This window comes from Alexandromys fortis, unplaced genomic scaffold, assembly GCF_014885135.2.
Source record: "Alexandromys fortis isolate MF-2015 unplaced genomic scaffold, M_Fortis_MF-2015_v1.1 scaffold_77, whole genome shotgun sequence".
In the NCBI taxonomy this organism is placed as follows: domain Eukaryota; kingdom Metazoa; phylum Chordata; class Mammalia; order Rodentia; family Cricetidae; genus Alexandromys; species Alexandromys fortis.
The window spans coordinates 6327537-6348857 of NW_026067967.1; the positions used below are offsets into that span (position 1 = coordinate 6327537).

General features: G+C 42.3%; 1 protein-coding gene across 1 annotated transcript in view; it reads left to right on the forward strand.

The window, feature by feature from the left end:
* The window catches only part of Rsf1 (remodeling and spacing factor 1), a 100427-nt gene that overhangs the window by 24780 nt on the left and 54326 nt on the right, over positions 1–21321 (forward strand). The window contains exon 2 of the mRNA XM_050154582.1: positions 8768–8859. Coding sequence (XP_050010539.1) covers positions 8768–8859 — 92 coding nt within the window. The remainder of the gene's footprint in view (positions 1–8767; positions 8860–21321) is intronic.

Consider the following 21321-nt stretch of genomic DNA (forward strand, 5'->3'; position numbering starts at 1 on the left):
GTCTACAGAGTGAGTTCCAGGACAGCCAGTGCAGTTACACAGAGAAACCCTGTCTCAAAAATAGAAAAAATAAATAAATAAATAAAAAGTGAAAATGTCTTGAGCTCAAAGACTATATGAAAAAGGTTAGTTTCTTTTGCCCTGTATGAGGGAATTTACTAACCTTTGGTCTAAACTGGTGCTTCTCAACTTCCTGATGCTGTGACCCTTTAATACAGTTCCTCATGTGATGACCTCAATCATAAAATTATTTTTATTGCTACTTCATTGTTGTAATTTTATTACGTTATAAATCTGATGTGTGACCCTTGTTGGGTCGTGACCCACAAGTTGAGAACCACTGATATAAACATTCTCCAACACCAACCAGTCCCATATGATATTTAAATTATAACTAAAATCAAATCACAGATGGAGGTTGTCCGAGTAGATAGGATTGCAAAGCCCAAGTACATGTATTCAACTTTATACAGAAAGATACAAATTTTAAAGAAAAGAAAGATGCACATGCAAGACCCTGGATTCAGTCCCTGACACCACAAGAAAGGAAAGGCGCATGAATGTCGGGAAAGGAATATGAAGTGGGAATACCTTCTAATTCCAGAAGTGAGTTCGTCAGAAAGAGAGGATCGTTTTCATTGATAGCACAGTCGTTGGGTGTAACTGTTTTAATATTACCTTAAGTTAGACATGGTGACTGTTATTGCCAGTGACATTGATATTTATATAGTACCTTGTCCAGCAAAGTAAAAGAAACAGCAAAGCCACCCTGCAGTTGGTGTGTTGTACTGGCGAGCACTGTCCCAGGTGCTGAAGACAGACCCCTACATTTCATCTCTGGAATTTGTGATGGTCATTCTGGGCTACTAGGAGGGACACTGTCCTGAAAGTGATGTAAAAGAATTATTTCCTAAGGGGCATTAGGTGGCCTAACCCTGAGAGTGAGGTACGGTGCTTAGGATGAACAAAGCCGTGCACGCTAGAGCTAGGATGAGGTCCAGTCACTAAACAAAGCTAGCACCCTTTGCTCTGAGCTCTTGTTACACGAGTCCAAGGAGCACTTTGTTGATGAAGCCACTCGGACAATGACATTAGAGTATCTAGATTATAGAAAGGGGACAGGAAGATGATCTGGGGGACACAAGAAAGGAAATTCTAACATAGAACTAGCTTTCAAGGAAACTGCAGTAACATGAGGCATCTGAAGGAATTCAAAAAAGAAGCAAAGTTGCAAGGAGGGAACGGAGCTGGTCCACAGCATACTATGCTGCACTGCAGCCTTAACTATGAGTCCAGAGTAAATGGACGGGTAAGAAAGTGGATGTGTGTGAGATAGAGTGCACCCTGAGAACAAGGCTGCAGGACCGTGTTCATGTTAGTCAGTGAGTGTTTATTTATTTACATTTTTGGTGCTCTTGCGTGAATTCATTCACTCATAAATAAAAGTAACCGACGAGTAGAAGTTTGAGCTGGTCGTTGTCTTTGTGAACGTGCCCGTGTGCCTGTGCTGCTGGGACGGATGCCCAGTCATGAGCTACATCACCAGCACAGCAGTCACCTTCCTTCCGATTAGGGCAGCTCAGTTTATGTCCATCAGTGAGATGAGCAAGGATGAATAGGTTAAGTTTGCAACATAACTTATTTCATTTATCTGTTGACTGTGTATGTGCGCATGTGCACATTACATGCATGGCATCCATGATGCATGTGGAGGTCAGAGACTGTTGCAGTTGGTTTTCTCCTTCCCAGCAATTGAACTCAGGTCGTCAGGGTTGGCAGCAGGTGTATTTACTCAACAGCCTTCTGTAATAAAACTTTAAAAACTTGATTTGTAGACCAATCTTGAACTCACAAAAGTCTGTCTGCCTCTGCCTCCGAGTGCTGAGATTCAAGGCATGTACCACCACCGCCCAGCTGATTATTTTTCTCTTTAATTATTATTTTATTATTATTTATTTTACTTTTTTCTTTCCTTTTTCTTTCTTTTCCTTTTGAGACATGGTTTTCTGTGTAGCCTGTCCTGTCCTGGAGGAACTTGCTGTCAGCCGGCCGTGCTTCCCTTAAACTCAAGAGATCCGCTTGCTTCTCCCTCCTGATGCCTGGGATTAAAGGCGTGCACCACCCCCACCCAGCTTTCTTCAATTCATTTTATGTATATGAGTGTGCATGTCTATGTATTGTGTTTGAGCCTGGTGCTCATTGAGCTCAGAAGGTGACATTAGATTCCTTGGAATGGGAATTATAGACAGTTATGACTTGCTATGTGGCTGATGGGAAATTCTGGTAGCGAGGATGGAGTCAGACAGAGCCGCTGAGTTCCTTCTGTGGACACCTGCAGCTGAGTGTCCCCTTTGAACTACAGGACTGTGGTGAATCTCAGATTTGTCCCAGCCACAGGTTAAGGAGCTTGTGTCAGTTTCTGCCTGGGGCCTGGCTCCCAGGTGTGCACTTAGAAATAAATGCCAGTCTCCAGGCTGACACGGAACATACTCGTCCTAAAAGTCCTGAGTACCAAGCGGGAGGGGTGTGTCTGCGGTGCCTGAGCCCGAGTTCCCTTTAGTTTGTTTATGTAGAAGTTCTGTGGTACTCACTAATTAACTTTTAGGTTGTAATAGTGGTATTATGGTCGTTTTTATTTTATTTTTTTGAGGTAGGATCTGAGGGATGGTTTTTTTTTTTTTTCGAGACAGGGTTTCTCTGTGGCTTTGGAGCTTGTCCTGGAACTAGCTCTTGTAGACCAGGCTGGTCTTGAACTCACAGAGATCCGCCTGCCTCTGCCTCCCAAGTGCTGGGATTAAAGGCGTGCGCCACCACCGCCCGGCTTCTGAGGGATGGTTTTGAGTGCTGGGGTCACAGAGGAGCGCCCCCACACCTAGTTTTCGCGCAGCGCTGGTATTGCTAGTCAGATTCTCCACCATCTGAACCAAATCCCTAGTCCCACGTCCCTATTGTGATTATTTTGAAAGAAGATTGAGCACCAGTCATGGTAACAAGCTAAAAGAATGCGAGGCCTAGCGCAGGTGTCAGCGCTTTCCCAGGTGGTCTGAGTTATAGGTCACAGTCTTGAGCCATTTCTTTGCTTTTCGGAAAACGAAAATGATTGGCTAGAAGAGCTCTTTGAAGGAAAGTTACACGAGCACGTGACGACGATTTCAATTTCAGTCTCATTATTCTAAAACTCTGCTCCCCAACAACAGCTGGGCAGAAAATAAAGCTTCTTGTAACCAATCACTGTGCCTGAAATCAGTGTCCTGACACCTGTGACCAAGATAAAATAACTGTCTTTATAACTCTTGAGTCGATCTCTGCTCATAGGTGTAGAAGAAATGTAAATAACAGACTTTTGAAGGATTGAGGAAGAATATGAGCTGCTGTAACTTTATACCATCCCAAAGGCTAAACAGATAGCTTAGTGGTTAAGAGCACTGGGCTCTTCCAAAGGATGGGTTCAATTCCCAATCCCCACGAGGCAGCTCACAACTGTCTGTAACTCCAGGTCCAGGGACTCTGACACCCTCACACAGACATACATGCAGGCAAAGCCCCAGTGTATACTAAATTTAAAATTTAAATTAAAAAATTATAACTTAAGTAACAGACTAGGCTTGCAGAAGCAGCAATATTTAGAGTTTATGATATAAAGATGCACAGAAACATCAGTGTGAATTACCTTTGGGTAATTGGGTCAGCTACACAGTCTGGGCTGCTGATAGCCCTTAAGCAATGGCTTTTGTGCAGGAGCTGCAGCCTGAAGGAATTCTGTTCCTTGCTATTAAGGTAAACTTTATCTAAATCTAAAGCACTCACAGTTCAAGGTTTAAGGTGGAATTCTGCTACTCAAAGAGGCAGTATAGCAAGTAGCTAACTTCTCCCTTTCCTGATGTCTTCCAAACTACCCAGCATCCTTCTCTCCAATTCCCCACTTAGGAATCCCTGCTGCACGTGGTTCCTATTCCTGTCAGCTACTTGCTGACTCATCCTCCTGCGTGCAGGTTCATTTTATTTAATCAAACACATATTTGAATCGTTAACAAAGGCAGTATGAAAAGATGCAACACACATCAATATTCCCCAACAGACCTTGTCTCAGAAAACCAACGAACCAACCAAACAAAATTGACACCTTCGTGTCCACTAAACTAAATTAAGAACTAATAGAATTGGTGTTGGCAGAGTGGCTCCGCAGGTAAAGAAAGGTACTTGCTGCCAAGCCTGGTGACCTGAGTTTGATTCCCATTAGCCACGTGGTGGAAGGACAGGACTGACTCTGGCAAGTGGTCCTCTGACCTTCACACACACTTTTTCATGTGACCCCTCGTGTGTGTGTCTGTGCGTGTGCGTGTGTGCGTGCACTCACTAAATAAATATACTTAAAAAGTTTATAGAATAAGTCAAACTAGAAAGCTTGGTTCTGGCTCTGGAGAGGTAGCTCAGTGATTAAGAGCTCCTGCTGCTGCTCCTAGAGAAGGCTGGAGTTCAGTTTTCAGTAACCATGGTGGCTGGCTCTCGGCTGCCTGTAACTCAAGCTCCAGTGACCTCCTTTGGACTCGGTGTACTAACACTCACATGTCCATACTCCAACACAGACACACACAGATATGAAGTCAAAATATAGCTTAGTTCCTCACTTTCATTAGCCATGTGTACAGAACACGCCATCCATTATTCTGTGGTGTTCTCGTGTGTCTGAGTGGATGTCATGTACAGAACACACCGTCCATCATTCTACGGTGTTCTCATGTGTCTGAGGGGATGTCGTGTACAGAACACGCCGTCCATCATTCTACAGTGTTCTTATGTGTCTGAGTGGATATCGTGTACAGAACATGCCATCATTCTAAGGTGCTCTGTTAAGCAGCTGCTTTAGAGTGTGCAGTACCACAATGTGGCAGTTCTGCTAAGGATAAAGAGAGCTAAGCATGGGCTGTACTGCTAAGCTTTCTCTCCCAGCCCTTTGGTTTTCCTTGTGAAGTGTTTCCCTGTTTATCTGTTAATATATTCAGTGCCCTTAAAGATCATCACATTTCAGTTCTCTTTCCAACCAAAACTTAAATAAATTTACTTACTATCTTAGTCTGTGTTCTATTGAAGAGGTACCGACCAGAGCAGCTCTATAAAGGAAAACTGAGTTTGGCTTACAGTTCGGAGGTTTAGTCCGTCGTCATGGTGGGATACGGAGACTTGCAGGCAGTTGTGGTGCTGGAGGAGAGGCAGTTGAGAGTTCTAAGTACAAATCCACAGGCAGCAGGAAGAGAGAAACTGGACTTGGAGTGGGTTTTTGAAGCCTCAAAGCCCACCCACAGTGAGACACTTCATCCAATTAGACCACACCCCCATTCTTTTCACTTAGTGCCACTCCCTGTGAGCCTGTGGGGCCATTTTCATTCTAACCACCCTCCATAGTTACTAAATAATGCCTTGTGAATTTGAACGTAATGTGTCAGGCTGTACTCTTCCACACTGCAGGATCACTTCCATGTGGCTTCCCGTAGAAGAGCCAGCACCCTGATAAATTCAGTACTTACCTTTTTATAGTTAAATCAAAATAAACAAGACTTGTAAACAGAATGAAAACCATGCTTTTGTGTGTTGATTTTGACCTTTTAAAAGTAATGCCAACAGAATAAAAATCTTCCATGACTTCTGTATGATGCGGTGTCAGGGGGTTATGTTTAGAAACTGGTGTCAGAGTCACCACTTGGTGCAGGCAGTTTGAACAGTCTCAGAATAAAAGACATACTGGCATTGGAAAGTCCGAGACTTGCATTCCCCAGTCTTTGAAAGATGAGTACGCGTAGCACTCGGGAGGCAGAGGCGGGCGGATCTCTGGGAGTTCGAGGCTAGCCTGGTCTACAAGAGCTAGTTCCGGGATGGGCACCAAAGCTACAGAGAAACTCTGTCTTGAACCCCCCCCCCCCCAAAAAAAAGAGTACGACTCACATAAGGATTTGGTAATGAACTGGAAGGCTTCCACAAGGCGTGCACATGCAGGGGCTAGGGCGGTTAGTGGGCAGCAAACAGACTAAAGTGGTTTGTTCCCTTTTTGGTTTGTTTGTTTTTGTGTAGCCTTGACTGTTCTGGAACTTTGTAGACCAGACTGACCTCAGACCCAGAGAGATCTGCCTGCTCCTGCCTTCAGGAGTGAGCCACCCCCTTTGTCAGACCAAGGTGATCTCTGTTGAGGATTTCAGTGTAGTTGTAAGAGAAGGGGGTTGGCAGTTGGGCCGTGGTGCCGCACACCTTTAGTCCCAGCTCTCAGGAGGCAGAGGCAGGCGGATCTCTGTGAGTTCGAGGCCAGCGTGATCTACAGAGTGAGTTCTAGCACAGCCAGGGCTGTTACACAGAGAAACCCTGTCTTGAAAAACCCGAGGTGGAGGTGGAAAGAGCAAGGGGGGGAGGAGGAGAGAAAGGGGGTTGAGAGTTAGGTTGGGAATAGTCGTCAGGACATAAACTGAAGTTTGCAGTGCTTATGGAGCTGAGGAGACAGTGCCAGCTGTTAACTGCAGCCTTACCACGCTGTGGGAACTAAGAGGGGACGAAGGGTGACCCTAAGGTGTGAGGATAGAGGATGAGGAGGAAAGACTATGGCAGCAGGCCTGCGGTGCAGTAAATTGGGGTTAGAAGGTGGCAGGTTGAGGTGTAAGTCAGTCAGGGTAAACTGAGCTCTGAATGTTTGGGAATCGTTAGAGGTGATCTTAGTTTCCAGTATCACAACAGAAATACATCAAAAGTGTTTTAATTTTATATAGTATTTTGTCATTTCAAAATTCCAGAAGATTACCAGAGTCTTTTAATACAGATTAGAAAGTCAAGGTTCAGTGCTAAAGGACCTGACCACCCATATAGATTGGAAGGACTGGGAATTGAGCCCTCTTTGGATTTCCTTGAACTGTTTTTGGCCTCTTGGGTTTTCTAAGCTCGTACCTCGCTAGGCTTTCTTGACTTTGCACCATCAGGCTTGAGCGTTTTGTTGAGTTTATTTCCTGCAGTGGCTCTCAGTTCTGCCCCTGCTGTGTCTGCTGCCCCTTCTCATTCAGGCCGAGCTCAGGGGACTCTTGTCTTCGCAGATGCTTTCTGGAGTTAACATCAGATTTTTTCCCTGTACTCTACCTCTTAAAGCAAATGAAAACTTTAATTTTGAAATCTAATTTCCTCTAATTCAGTCATAAGATATTTCTAAAATACAGCAGTCTTTAACATGAGACTGTCTTCCTGGTAGAGCCCTTGTCTGAAGTCTGTAGTCATTCTCTGTTCTTTGGTTTAGCTGTTTACGTGTACCTTGTTTCTGTCTGGAGTTCCCCACTCTGTGACTGTAGGCCCAGCAGGACCTTAGGGTTGTTAGATGAGTACGTGTTACACTTCTGAGAGAAGGAAGGACTGTAAAGATTAGGACAGCACCTCCCACTCTGAGCATTTGTAGCCAACACCTGTTAGATCAAATACATTGGAGAGTGTTGCAGGTATTCTTACTGTCTTAGATACTCATGGCATACCACAAGGGCGGGTAACAGTGCTCAGACAAGTCTTGTTGCAAAAGAACATTTTTGGTCTAGCCTTTTCTTTTCCCATCCTTCCTCCTCCTCCTCCTCCTCCTCCTCCTTTTTCTTCTTTTATATTTTCTTAGTGTATATATTTGATTATGGAAAAAATTAGATAGGGTACCTGTAATTTCTTCAAGTTAATAGTGGCATTTTGGATTTGGGAAATACAAAATTTGGCAGGCATATCTGTTCTATATTTCCCTTTAGTCTAATTAATATAATTTAAAAACAATCAAATCATACCTGGGGGATATTTAGAGGAACTCTGGCTGTTTGCAGTAAGAACAGAGAACCTAAGGGAAGATAGAGCAGTCTTTTGAAGTTTAAATAATAGTCAAAACCCAGCAAGGAAGGTCTAAGAAGCTAGAGTTCCTCTTAAAGAGGATAAAGCTGTCTGATGGTTAGTCCTATTCAGAGAGTGGTCTGGCAAGCAGGAGAGGAATCTTTAGGATGTTACAGAGAAGTTTGACTAGTCAGATAGGAGTTATACTTGAAGAACGTTTTTAGTTTTAGTTTTTTTTTTAATTAAGTTTGAACACTGTTAGACTACTTTATAAAAATCCACCAATCTGAGATGTATATTCTTCAATTCTTTTCTCACTGTGTCAATCTATATCTTGGTCTGGAATTCTGGAATCCAAATGTATACCATGAGGGACTCTAAGGAATTTTAGTTGTTTAGTTAAGTGCTTTTATTTGATGGTATTTACTTACTGTATTACTGGGGCTTGAACCTGGCGCCCCTACGTGCTAGGCAAAGCGCTTTACCCCATGCTACATCTCTAGACATAGTAAAATAAATAAGCAGCCCTGCTTTTTGGAGTGGTTTTCTGTTCGCAGGAAAATGAAGCAGAAAGTTCAGAGCCATTAACTTTGCTCTCCTGCTCACCTCCCCATCCCCACCCTGTGGGGCAAGCACTGGGTGGGGCTTCTGTAACCATTAAACTGCTGTGACTTACTCTGTAGCTTACAGTCGGTTTCATTCTTACTGACAGTTTGAAATGTGACTTCCCTGTTAGGTCTCAAAACTGGTATTTAGTCCTTTCCCCTCTAGTTTAGGCTTCTAAGGATTCAGGGCTAATGAAAGAATCAGCAACATTCTGTGTTTTAAGAAAAGATTCAGGACTGGAGAAAGTGGGTTTTTATTTTCGTTTTTTTTTTTAAGTCTTAAATGTTTGCAAATATTTTATTTTGTTGGCTAACAGAAGTTTTTCCTTCCTTTTAAGTACCAAAAGAATTGGTGGAGCTCCATTTGAAGTTGATGAGGAAGATTGGCAAATCCGTTACAGCAGACAGATGGGAAAAATACTTGATCAAGGTAACTGTGCGAATTACCTTCTCTGCCACTGAAATACTATCTCATTGAATATGAATCGATGTTTGCATTTAGTAATATGCTTTTAAACCAATTTATTAGAGCTACAGAATATGACTGTTCCATGTTATTATTGTATAAGTTTTTCTTTGGCAGCGGTTATTTTGTAAGTTCGTGGTGGGAAACATTACATATTTAGTATTGTTCTTTTGGGGAGAACTCTGGGGCATTCTGGATAGCCTTGAATTTAAGATACTCCTGCCTCACCACACCCAGGTAAACAACAGCTTTATCATGCCTTGAGCATGCTCAACAGAGAACTCTTACAGTGTAGCAGTCTTAATTTCTAAAGTTAGCTTTAAAAGTTGTATCTTTTTTGTGTGCTGAGGTTTTTATTTTGTGGTTGTTTTTTAAAACTGAAGTCTGTGCAACATAAACTGGATTTGAACTCGGTCCTGGGATTGGAACTCCCACCTCTGCATCTGTAACCTCGGTCCTGGGATTTTTGGCATCTGCCACCGCTTCCACTTTCCACATTTTCTCTCATTCATTCTTTAAAATCTCCTTGAACAAATAAAATATTTTTGTTTAAATCACCCAGAAGGTAGAGACAACACCTGAATTTGTCCCTGTTTTGAAAGAGGAAATCTTGAGACTGGAGAGATGGCTCATCAGTTAAGAGCACTGGCTGCTCTTCCAGAGGTCCAAAGTTCAGTTTCCAGCAACCACATAGTGATTCACAATCTGGTGCCCTCTTCTGGTCTGCATGTATATATGCAGAATAGTTATTTAAAAATATTTGAGGTGGGGGGAGAGAGAGAAAGAATCTCTAAAATCTATTAAGTCAGTATGACAGAATTCTAAATTTTCTATTGAGACAAAAAGTCAAACGTGTAATAATTAACAAGACAGCCTGGGTAATCTCAGCTGTAGGATGAATCCTACTAACAGCAAAACCATTTCCTGTGTAGGATGACCTTGAAGTTTTCATCTTTCTGCCTCTACTTCCAAGTGGTGAGATTGTACATACGTTCTACCATATGGTGCTGGGGACAGAACCCAGAGCTTTGTGCCCGCTAGACAAACGTTCTCCAGACTAGTTCCATCCCCAGTCCACCTGTTCAAACCCATTGTCCAGAACTGCATGCAAATGAAGGGCTGCATGCTTAGGGAAGCCTGAGCTCATATATGTTGTGCTTTATTTACATGTTCAGTGGAATATTTTTCCCAGTGGGAGTATTTTGACTTCTGTAACATACTAAAGTGTTAGATTATGATTGAAAAAGATTTTTCTTGTCTACTTTAAAAACAAAATGCCAATCAGCCAGCGAGATGGTTTGGTGGGTAAAGGCTCCCAAGCCTGATGATCTGACTTTAGTCCCTGGGTTCTGTATAGTTTAGTTCCCTGAAAGTTTTCCTCTGACCTCCCTCTCACATAGATGCAATACAACTTTTAACGTACTATATCACTCCTTTTTTTTTTTTTTTTTGGCAGGGAGATGTGTATGATTACAGGGTGCTGTGGAAAGAGGACTCATTATAGATAAGAACTCTTGTTTTTATAATAAGCACCATGTATACTATTTAGGTTATCTTTGTTTCATTATTTACTACTCCAGATTAAGTGATAGGAAATGATGAATATGAATAGAATCAGTTCAGTTTTTTTTTTTTTTTTTAAATCAGATTAGGAATTACAAAGATCACTTCCATCATCTTCTGTTGACTGCAGTGGTCAAAACTCTGACCAAAGCCAATGGGGGAAGGAACATGGGCTTCCAACTCTAGGTTTGTCTAACTTTTTTTTTGGCTTTTCGAGACAGGGTTTCTCTGTGACTTTGGAGCCTGTCCTGGAACTAGCTCTGTAGACCAGGCTGGTCTCAAACTCACAGAGATCCGCCTGCCTCTGCCTCCCGAGTGCTGGGATTAAAGGCGTGCGCCACCATCGCTGGTTTGTCTAACTTTTGAAAAAAAAAATCAATATAAAATATATTCACTGATCTACATATATGAATTCATATATAAAATTTATATATGTAGATCAGTGGGTAGAGTCCGGGCAAACAGAGACTCTGTGTTTGATTGATCCCAGCCACTCCAGAGGGGTATGTAGGGGGATCACAAGACTTGAGATTGGTCCTCTAAATAAGCTAGTTACAGGTCCACCTGGACTACGTGAAAGCCTGTCTTCAGAGCAAGAAAAGGAAAGGTAGATTTTCTTCACAAACATGCGTGCGTGCACACGCATGCACTAATTGACACATATATTTAATCTAATTTAAAAAATGCTAATAACAAACAGGCCAGTCAAATGGCTCAGCAGGAATCGGTGCCTGCTTCCAAATTTGATGACCCAGGTTTATTCCCAAGACACGGGGTAGAAGGAGAGAGAGAACTAACTCTGTCAAGTTATCCTCACCTCCACCTGTGACCCGTGCTAGGTGTGTACCCACACATATGCATGTGCACACATTCACACACGTACACGCACACACTAGGTAATTTTCAACATGTTAAAACATAAAATAAAGCACTGTAAAGCCGGCTTAGATTTTCAAAGATTTTATGTAATGGTCTTTTCTAAAAGAAAAATTAGGTAATGTTTAATTAAATTGTTGGAAACATTAGTCTATAAATGATGAATGAATAAATTTAGCTATTCCAAGTGCTTTTTAAAATACCAGTAAAATCAATGTTTTTGCATTTGCAAAATGACTAATGAGAGATTTGGAGCTTAAAAAGAGATGCTGTGATATCAGAATGCTGGTTTTAACATAATATTTAAAAGAATTATAAGGACTTAATATCTGTATATATTAAAGTTGTTCGTATCTATTTATTTTTTTGGCTTTGTTGAGGCAGGGTCTCACTTTGCAGTCTAGCTAGGCTAGTCTTTAAGTTGCAATCCTTCAGCGTCTTGAGATTACAGGTATACTAAGCCTGGGTAAAAAGATTTTTTTTTTTTTTACTTTTCTAGCTTTTTTTTTTTTTTTAATGTTCTGAGAACTGGGGTAGAAGTAAGTATCTTATATTCTAATCCTGGCTCTGTTACTAACAAACTTTAGTATTTTGAATAAGTTAATATCATAAAGTTGACTCTTGATTGTTCTCAGGCTCTGTAGGGTGCGGAAGTAGAGGTGAGATGGTTTCATCAGACTCTTGAGCCCTGTGATGTGGCTCTAGCTCAGCCTAAGTGGAGCTGTGCTCACACACGTGAGACAGTGAACTGTGTCAGTGCACGCAGAGTTGTGCAGCAGCATCAGCACCGAGTCAAAGAAAACACTCGGGACAGTCGTCAGTAGCCACTCCCCTGCACTTTATGGTCTAGCTTATGATATGCAAATGGGGTCATACAATATACAGTCCTCTGTGTTTGCTGTCTTTTTTTTTTTTTTTTTTGTGTTTTCTGCTAGTGCTATTGTGCTTATGGTGTTGTGTGGTGGCCACTATGTAGTTCCAGACCATTTTCATCACTGAGGAGACTTTGTATCTCCTAACGACTTCTACTTTCTACCATAGCCCTGGCAGGGACTGATTTGATTTGGCTTGGAGAATTTGCTTGTTCTTGACTCTTTCTGAAGTGGAGTCTTAGCACACTGTTCTTACATCTGTTCTCTTCCACTTGGCTTGTACTCTGTTTATACTTAATGATACTCCATTTTACAGTTAGGGCACATTTTATTTAATCATTTATAGGCTTATGATATTTGGCTTGCTTCCATCTTTTGCCCACTTTGGAAAGTGGGCAAAAGTTGCAGTTTGAACATTTGTACAAATTTGGGGGTATACAAGTGATTTCATTTTGTTATGTAAGTACTGTGTCATGTAATAATTCTGTATTAACTTCTTGTGAACGTGCTGGACTCTTCTGTGATGACTTAATCATCACCCTCTGTAGCAATACACTCATTTCATAGAAACCTAGTATGTTTGTATTGCTCTAATAATTAATATGTTGAACATTCTTTTCATGTGTTCTTGCCTGTCTTTAACTTCTTTGTCCTTGCCAATTTTTTGAATTGGTCGTTTGTATTGGTGCTGTTGTATATTTTTTGTATAGTACTTTGTTTGTTTGTTTGGTTTTTTGAGACAGGGTTTCTCTGTAGCTTTGGAGTCTGTCCTGGAATTCACTCTGTAGACCAGGCTGGCCTCAGACTCACAAAGATCCACCTGCTTCTGCCTCCTGAGTGCTGGGATTAAAGGTGTGTGCCACCTCCGCCCTGCTCTTGCATAGTTCTTTATGTGGTTGCATTTAACATATATTTGTACTTGTAATTAATTAAATTATTTTGCATGTATTAGTGTTTTGTCTCATGTCTGTGCACCATGTGCATTCCTGGTGCTCTCAAAGGCCAGAAGAGGGCATCAGATTTCCCAGAACTAGAGTTACAGATGGTTGTGAGCTGCCATGTGGATGCTTGGAATGGAACCCAGGTCCTCTGGAAGAACAGCTGGTGCTCTTAATTGCTGAGCCATTTCTCCAGCATCGCGTGTTTGTTTTTGAGACAAGGCATCACTATGTAGATCTGGGTGACCTTGTATATTGTATGTAGACCAGGCTGGCCTTAACCTCACAATAGATCAGTGTGCTTCGGCCTCATGAGTGTTATGATTTAAGATGTATGCCACCGTATCTGACTGCTAACTATCCTTTTATCCTGAATACTTTTCACCTACCACTCTGAGCCACTGTGGTAGTTTGAATGAAATGTCCCCTGTATTCTTGGGCATCTGAATTCTAGGTCTCTAGTTTTATTTGGGTAGGTTTAGGAGGTGTTGCCTTGCTGGAGGAGTAGTAATGTCACTGGGGGCAGACTGTGTTGTTTCCAGTGCACTCTCTTAGCTTCTTCTTTGCTGTTTGTGATGTGAGTTCTCATTGCTGCTCCAGCTGCTCTGTCTGCCACTGTGCAGGCAGGCCCTGTTACTATTAACCCTAGCCACCTAAATCTAAGCCCAAAAGAATCCCTTCTAGAAGTTGCCTTGGTTATGGTGTTTATCACAACAATAGAAAAATTTGAGAATCCTTTAAAGATTTTCAGGGCCTTTTGCTATTTTTTAAATGTGTATTTATTTATTATGTATACAATATTCTGTCTGTGTGTATGCCTGCTGGCCAGAAGAGGGCACCAGACCTCATTACAGATGGTTGTGAGCCACCATGTGGTTGCTGGGAATTGAACTCAGGACCTTTGGAAGTGCAGGTAATGCTCTTAACCTCTGAGCCATCTCTCCAGCCCCCCCCCCCCCCTTTTGCTATTTTGAATTAAGAATTTTCAGTTCTGGTCAGCAACCTGGGAAGGGAAGGGTTTGTTTTGCTCACACCACTGATCAGTCCATCACTGAAGGAAGCCAAAGCAGGAACTCACTCAAGCAGAGGCCATTGAGGATGCTGCTCACTGGCTTGTTCTCCATGACTTGCTCAGCCTGTTCTTACACAGACTGATTGCCTAGGGGTGGCATCACCTGGAATGGGCTGGGCCATTTCACACCAACATTAATCAAGAAAATACTCCATGATCTTGCCTAGAGGTCACAGCTTGATGGGAGACATTTCCTCAATTGGGGTTCCATCTTCTGAGATGACCCTGGCTTGTGTCAAGTTAACAAAAGACTAAGTGTGGTATGTTTACTCTATGTGAAACTCCCAGCTCAAGTTTTGTATTGGCTCAGGTTATAATATTAAGCCTTTCCTTTTTAGCCACTGTTCTCCGTGAATTATTACAAGTGCTATTGGTAGTCTAGAGTAGGAACTAGCAAACTGTAGCCAAATTCTACCTGTTTTTGTAAATCAAGTGTGATTGGAACAGGACAGGTATGCTGTGGAGGATGATCTGTAGTTGACATCAGCTCCGGTGCCAAGCCACATACATAGTTTAAGTGATTGTGTGTGCATTGACGTTTACCATGTTTGTCGTTAGCTCTCTGCAGAGCGTTGAGTGGTATCTGGTCCAAAGAGAATATAGAATAAAAATGCTAGCAAACCACCGACATACGATGTCAGGCGTATGGAAAGAACAAACATTTCTCAAAATAGTGGCCCACTCAAGTGTTGTCACTAAGTACAAAAGCCAGCTTTATTCTCGTCCAAACCTGCTGCACCTGTAGAACCCATGATACATTTATGTAGAACTCATGATGTGTTCATGTAGAACCCATGTGTGTTCACGTCACCATCAACGTTTTCAGCCTGAGGCAAAATGTAGGCACTGTTCCCCTGCACTCCAGCAGCAGCCAACTCTTATTAGGCTCCGTCCTGTCTCTCTGGTCTCCTTTCGATAGCCCCTTCGTTCTGCTTAGTTCATGCAGTTACGACCCCTTATCTGATTCTTCACATTCTCCCCCTTTTCACTTTGGACCACCACTCTATCCTTGAACTGTTTTATCGTCTCCTCACTAGTGAAACTGTGTGTGTGTGTGTGTGCGTGTGTGTGCAGGTATGTATGTTCATCTCTGTGTACTTGAATGGAAGCCAGAGTAAGCTAGTTTTAACATTCTTCTGCCTCCTCCCCTTGAGGCAGGGTTTCTCACTGAACCTGGAATTTCCAGCTAAGTTGGCTGGGCAGCAATCCCGTCATCTTACTGTCTATAACACATACTCATACAGTTCAGTGCCCCTCCTCCCTTCCCCAGTTCTCAGCAGATGCTAGTGTTGTAGGTTTGTGTGACCACGCTTGGGATCTGAACTCAGTTCCTCAGTCCTGCACAGCAAGCTCTCTGACCCACTGCGCCATTTCTCCATCCCCGAAAGGGACTTCCTGTACACAGAAAGGATACTATAATACTTTCCAATTCAGAATTTTTTCCTCTCACAAATTTACTGTGTCTTGAACCTGCCATCTTTTTCCTAAGAGTTCTTGCATTCTCCTGACGCACTGGCTTATCCCTTAGGCCTCAGCTTGAGCATTTCTGTCTCCTTGAGCATTTTCCCAGGAAGGTGTTCCTTAGCTTAACTCTGCTGTAGAAGCCATTGTTTGAATTTTCCTCTGTGGACTTGGTATTAACTTCATTATGGAAACTATTGTATGTGTTTTGTTTTGTTCTGTGTTTTCTCTGAGACAGGGCCTCACTGTGTAGGCTCAGGGCAGAGTCCACTGCTTAAGCCTGGTGCTGAGATTACAGGAGCCAGAAGACCTGGTTCCTACTGTGTGGTTTTTATAATGAACATTCACTGTGCACTGGTGAAAACTTTGAATTTTCTTTTGTGTGATTGTAACTTTGAAACACAGATTATCCCTGTTTTGTGTATAAGGAAATTGGATTTGAGAAGCTAAAAAACTTGGATAGGCCCACATGGCTAAAAATGGCAGAGCCAGCTTTTCATTGACACCTTTGACTTGCTGACCAGGGCTTTGGTGGGACATTTGTCTTACTTCTGGACTTTGTCTTGAGTGCTTGCTTCTCTTCACCTTTAAGTAGTGATGCTAGGTTAAACAGTCACGTAGACAATCCCCGTTTTCTTGTGTTTGTTCTCATTTGCTGGCGGCAGCCAGGCCTGTGGTCATACCTGACCTTTCTTTGCTCTGTACTGTTTTTTTTTTTTTTTTTTTTTTTTTTTTTTTTTTTTTTTTTTTTTTTTTTTTTTTTTTTTTTTTTTTTTTTTTTTTTTTTTTTTTTGCTTTTTTGAGACAGGGTTTCTCTGTAGCTTTGGAGCCTGTCCTGGAACTCGCTCTGTAGACCAGGCTGGTCTCGAACTCACAGAGATCCACCTGCCTCTGCCTCCCGAGTGCTGGGATTAAAGGCGTGTGCCACCACCGCCCGGCTGTACTGTTTTTCTTGTAGTAGTGCTGTGTGTATGCATTGCTGAGAGCTGTCTCTTTCTTTGAAGTAACGGGATATCATGAAATCAGAATTCTGTTTATAGACTAAGCATCTGGCATTTCCTTGCCTCCTCAGCCTAGACTCAGCAAACCATACTACTGTTTGTTTTATCTTCTTAGTGTCTCTTTAAACAACTGTAAGACAATTGTATAGAGTTAGGAACTGCCGGTAGCTCAGCCTTACCTGTGTAAGGTACCAAGAGAGAATGCAGTGGAGAGGCTCAGCAATCATATTATAGGGTGAGAAACCCACAGTGAAGAAGCCCCGTGGGAATGTTTTCCCCTTGCCTTTTCCTCCCCTCCACCTTGCCTTTCCTTTGTGGAAAGTAGAACCAACAAGATCCTGATCCCTGGTAGCTGGAGAGGTGTCCAGCTTTTGTTTCATGACTTGCACTGTCTGACATACATTGTCTAGAATTACACAAAAAAGAAGAAAACCCACGAATTTAATCTAGTTACGTTTTACTTTAAGATAGACCCTCACAAACAAACATGGTGAGGGAGAATTTAAACTAGCTGATCTGCTAGGACCTGTTGACTTCCTGCTTGGCTGAGGTCTTCACATTCTTTTCACTTGGCAAGCCACAGAGAAATTTCTCTGTCACCGAGCTCTCTCTCATACATCCAGGGAACTCTTCCCGTTGCCCTTGGTTGTTAATGGTTTCAGCCACCACAGTGATTTCAGACAGCCTTGATGAGGGATGATAGATGCCACTGGACTAAGAAGGTAGTATCTGTGCCTGTACTTTCCTGTGGCCCTGCTCCTTCCAGGGCAAGGCCTTCAAAGTAGCAGGGAGAGGGATTGTAAAAGAAGCTATCCCAGCTGGAGAGATGGCTTAGCTGTTATAGCCTGGACTCACAACCAAAACTAAAAGAGCTGTCCTAGCTAGGGGGCAGTGGTACACACCTTTAATTTCAGCAGAGCCAGGCAGATCTTTGAGTTCGAGGCCAACCTGGTTGGTCTACAGAGTAAGTTTCAGAACAGTACAAAGAGAAACCTTACCTTGAAAAACATACATATGTTTGTATGTACATATGTACCTAAATAAGAGACTATCTTCTTTTTTCTTTTTTCATTTTTTTTGAGATTTATTGCTATTATTTTCTTATTTAATGTGTATGGGTATTTTGCCTGGTTGTATGGCTGTGTGTCATATCTGATTCCCAAGGAGGCTAGAAGAGGGCATTGAATCCCTTGGAACTGGAGGTACAGTTGTCTGTGTGTCTGTCTCTCTCTCTGTAGTGGGTAGGGTTGGGGGAGATTTTATCACGGAAGCCTTCAGTGTCTTAACTATGTTGAAGTCCATGATCTGTGCTCACACCTGAAGTCATGTGATGTCTGTGGCCTGTGCTGTCTTCGGAATCCATGCGGATGGTAATAAGTTAATTATTTTATAGGCTTTTATGCAAAAGGATAATGAGAAAATAATTTAATTTGGATTAAGGCACTTGGCAGCAAGCCTGGTGGTCAACACCCACCTCTACACATGTTCTGGGCATAGCTGTCCTGACACAGAACAAATCAGTAAACGTGGATTTCTGCTCTTCCACAAGAAGTAACCCCTTGTTTATTCCTCAGAATAAACGCAGGAGCCACGGATGGTGCATGGTTGAAACCCTAGCAGTGGGGAGGTTGAGTTCAAGGCATGAGGGTTATGAGTTGAAGGCAAGCCTGGGCTGTTTAGTGAGACTTTGTCTCAAAAAGCAACAACAACAACAAAAGAATAAATGGAAGATGAAAGTGACAATTTTTGTAAATAAATTTGGTTAAAAATATGGTCTTGATCTAAACAATCTCAGAACATGTCACTGTTTGACTGCCCTCTCTTCTTTCCCTGATTACTGCCTGCTGCCCTCCCCTCCCCTGCGCTGGGCAGCAGCCTGGTTTGTGCCTGATAACTGTACAATCACCGAGTCACACCCATCGCACCTCCACCTGTTGCTTTTATTCTCTGGAAGCTGTCATCCATCATGAATTAACAAGAGGCATCTTTCATCGTCTGATAATTTGGTCATATTTGATGAAAATAGATGTTTACAGCTGTGTTCTCCAGAGTGAAACAAGATTGTTGCTAAACTGAGATACACTCCACCATTTACAGTGTATGCTTCACTGTTCTTTTGTAAACGCCCAGTGTATGCTTCACTGTTCTTTTGTAAACGCCACGATCATCAAACCACTGCCACACTTGAATTCTGCGAAATTTCTGGCCCTGGAGAGAGACGTAGTGTTTGTCATCCGTGGTCCTAGCCCTGCACTGCAACACCCTCTTAGCTCCCAGCCTTTAGTCACCACAGCTCCGCCTTCTGTCTCCAACGAGTTTTCCAGTTCTGAACATTTCTTACAAAGGGAACCCTAACCCCTGGCCTCGGTGTCTGTCTGGCTTGAGTTGGTCTGCAGTCTTCAAGGCTGTGCACACTGTGGTGTATATTAGTGTTTACTGCATACTATCCAGTGTTTGCTCGCTACCACCCTTCTTTCTCTACCAGTTTCTGAACATTTAAGTTTCCTCTCATTTTGGAGGGATAACATTGCTATGAAAATTTGTACACACGATTTCATAGGAAATATATTTTCATTTGTGTGTTTCATACCTAGGAGTGAAGGGGTCATATAGTGATGTCCGTGTTTACCTTTTTGAGGAACTACCAAATGGCTTTCCATAGTGACTAGAGCATTCTACATTCCTCCTAACAAAAGAGAGTAAGCGACAGTTTATTCTGGAGCCACTCTGAGTGACGGTGGCTCAGGAAGACAGATTTAGGTTCCCCAGAGTGCATGTTCCAATGTGAAAGCAGTTTCACATGGGTTTTATGGTTTCATAGAACCAAAAAGACATAAATTGAGGCAACTTTAAACTATGTTGGTGGGTACACAAGAGAGGTGAGGACAGAGAGGCGGGAGGAGCTATTCTACGGGCCTAAGATGCTATCTAATGCCATTTTATCTCTTGGATTGGTAGAAGTTAGTGTACTGAGAGGTTAGTAGCTAGGAGTATTGTTTATTTATTATCACGAGGTGTTAGTTCAGATACAGAAGTGGGCACGGAGTGACTGCTCTAGAGAGCTAAAACTAGCCCAGGATAAAGAATTAGCCTCTGAACCTACCAAATCCTGACCTCCCCTCAGCACTAAAGTCCCAGCTGGTCCATCAGTCTCTGCAGACACCGATTTCACCCAGGAGTTTTATTCACAGCCAGACACAGCTTCTTTTCAGGAATTTTTTTTTCACACCACCAAATTTTTTTAGAATTCTATTTTTTCCATAATGTTATAATGGCTGCTGGTGTTTGATAACTTTCTCTTGGTGCTGTGCTGGTGTACATGCAGTGAGTGTCATTCAGGGCGCGCCACCTTCCAGGTCATACACGTGTGTGTGTGTGTGTGTATACATAACTTCTGTGGTGCTCTGAGGAGCACAGAGGATGGCGAAGCCAGGAGAGCAGCTCGGTGCATCTGTTCTACAGCATGGGTGCTCTGTCCTCACACAGAGCAAAGCCTTCTCACGTGCTCTGTGCTAATGTAATCATGGCAGTTACTTTTCTTATCACTGTGAGATTGTACCCAGGAGAAGTTAAGGGAAGTTTTGGCTTACACTTTCAGGGGTTTCAAGCCCATCATTTTAAGGAAGGCGTGGTAGCTGAAGTGGCTCAGTCCTTGTTTGCAGCTAGTCTTCTAGCTGGACCATGAAACAGAAAATGTCCAAAGGTTTCATAACTACACAGTACCCTAGGTGGGAACCAAGTGTTCAAACACATGGGCTTGTAGGGAGTAGTTTATGTGTTACACATATGAATATCGGCAAGAGTACCAGATTTATAATGAGAAAGCAGCTGGCTCTCTTAATTCCCAAGTGTAGAAGTTACTTGCTCACTAAGTAAAATTTAATTCTTGTTAAATGAAGCTGTATGAATGCCCTCAGCATGCTGTAGTCAGATTGTTGGAGCCCAGCAAGTCTGTATGGATATTAGCAACAACTCGTAAAAGAAACAGCACCATAATTTTAAATAAAATTTTCCCCTTTTGTGGCATTTATTTCTTCACAAATTTACTTGAATTTTGCCCAAATTATTTATGCTTGTGGATATAGTAATGCTCCGTTGTGCTTCCTGTAGTTTTCTATGTGATGCTGTGCGAGCTAAGGCGGTTTAGTGACGGATTCATAGTAGCATTCTTAGTGCTTGATTCCTGCTGAGCTGAGAATGGCAGAACACAGTATGTATAGTGATCATTCATTTACTGTAGTGTTTTTATATCTTTTGACTGTATCTATTACATTAAATAGTATTTTTTAAACTACAATTTGCAAAATGGAACATGTATCCTACTTCATACCTCAGAATGGTTCAATAATGTACGGCCTAAATCTGTAAAACTCTTAGGGGAAATCTTTGTGATCTCAGGTGTGATACTAAAAGTATAGGCAACAAAAGGAAAAATAACTAGACTAGATTAAAAGCATTTGTGCGTCAGAACTTTATAAAGAAGGTGAGAAAGGCCTGTAGAGTGAGGTTCTTCGTGCTGCAAATTATGTGCCTTGCAAATCTGGGCCGTTTATTTGGGAATATATTAAGAACTCCTATTCTGGGCGCTGGTGGCGCACGCCTTTAATTCCAGTTCTTGGGAGGCAGAGGCAGGCTGATCTCTG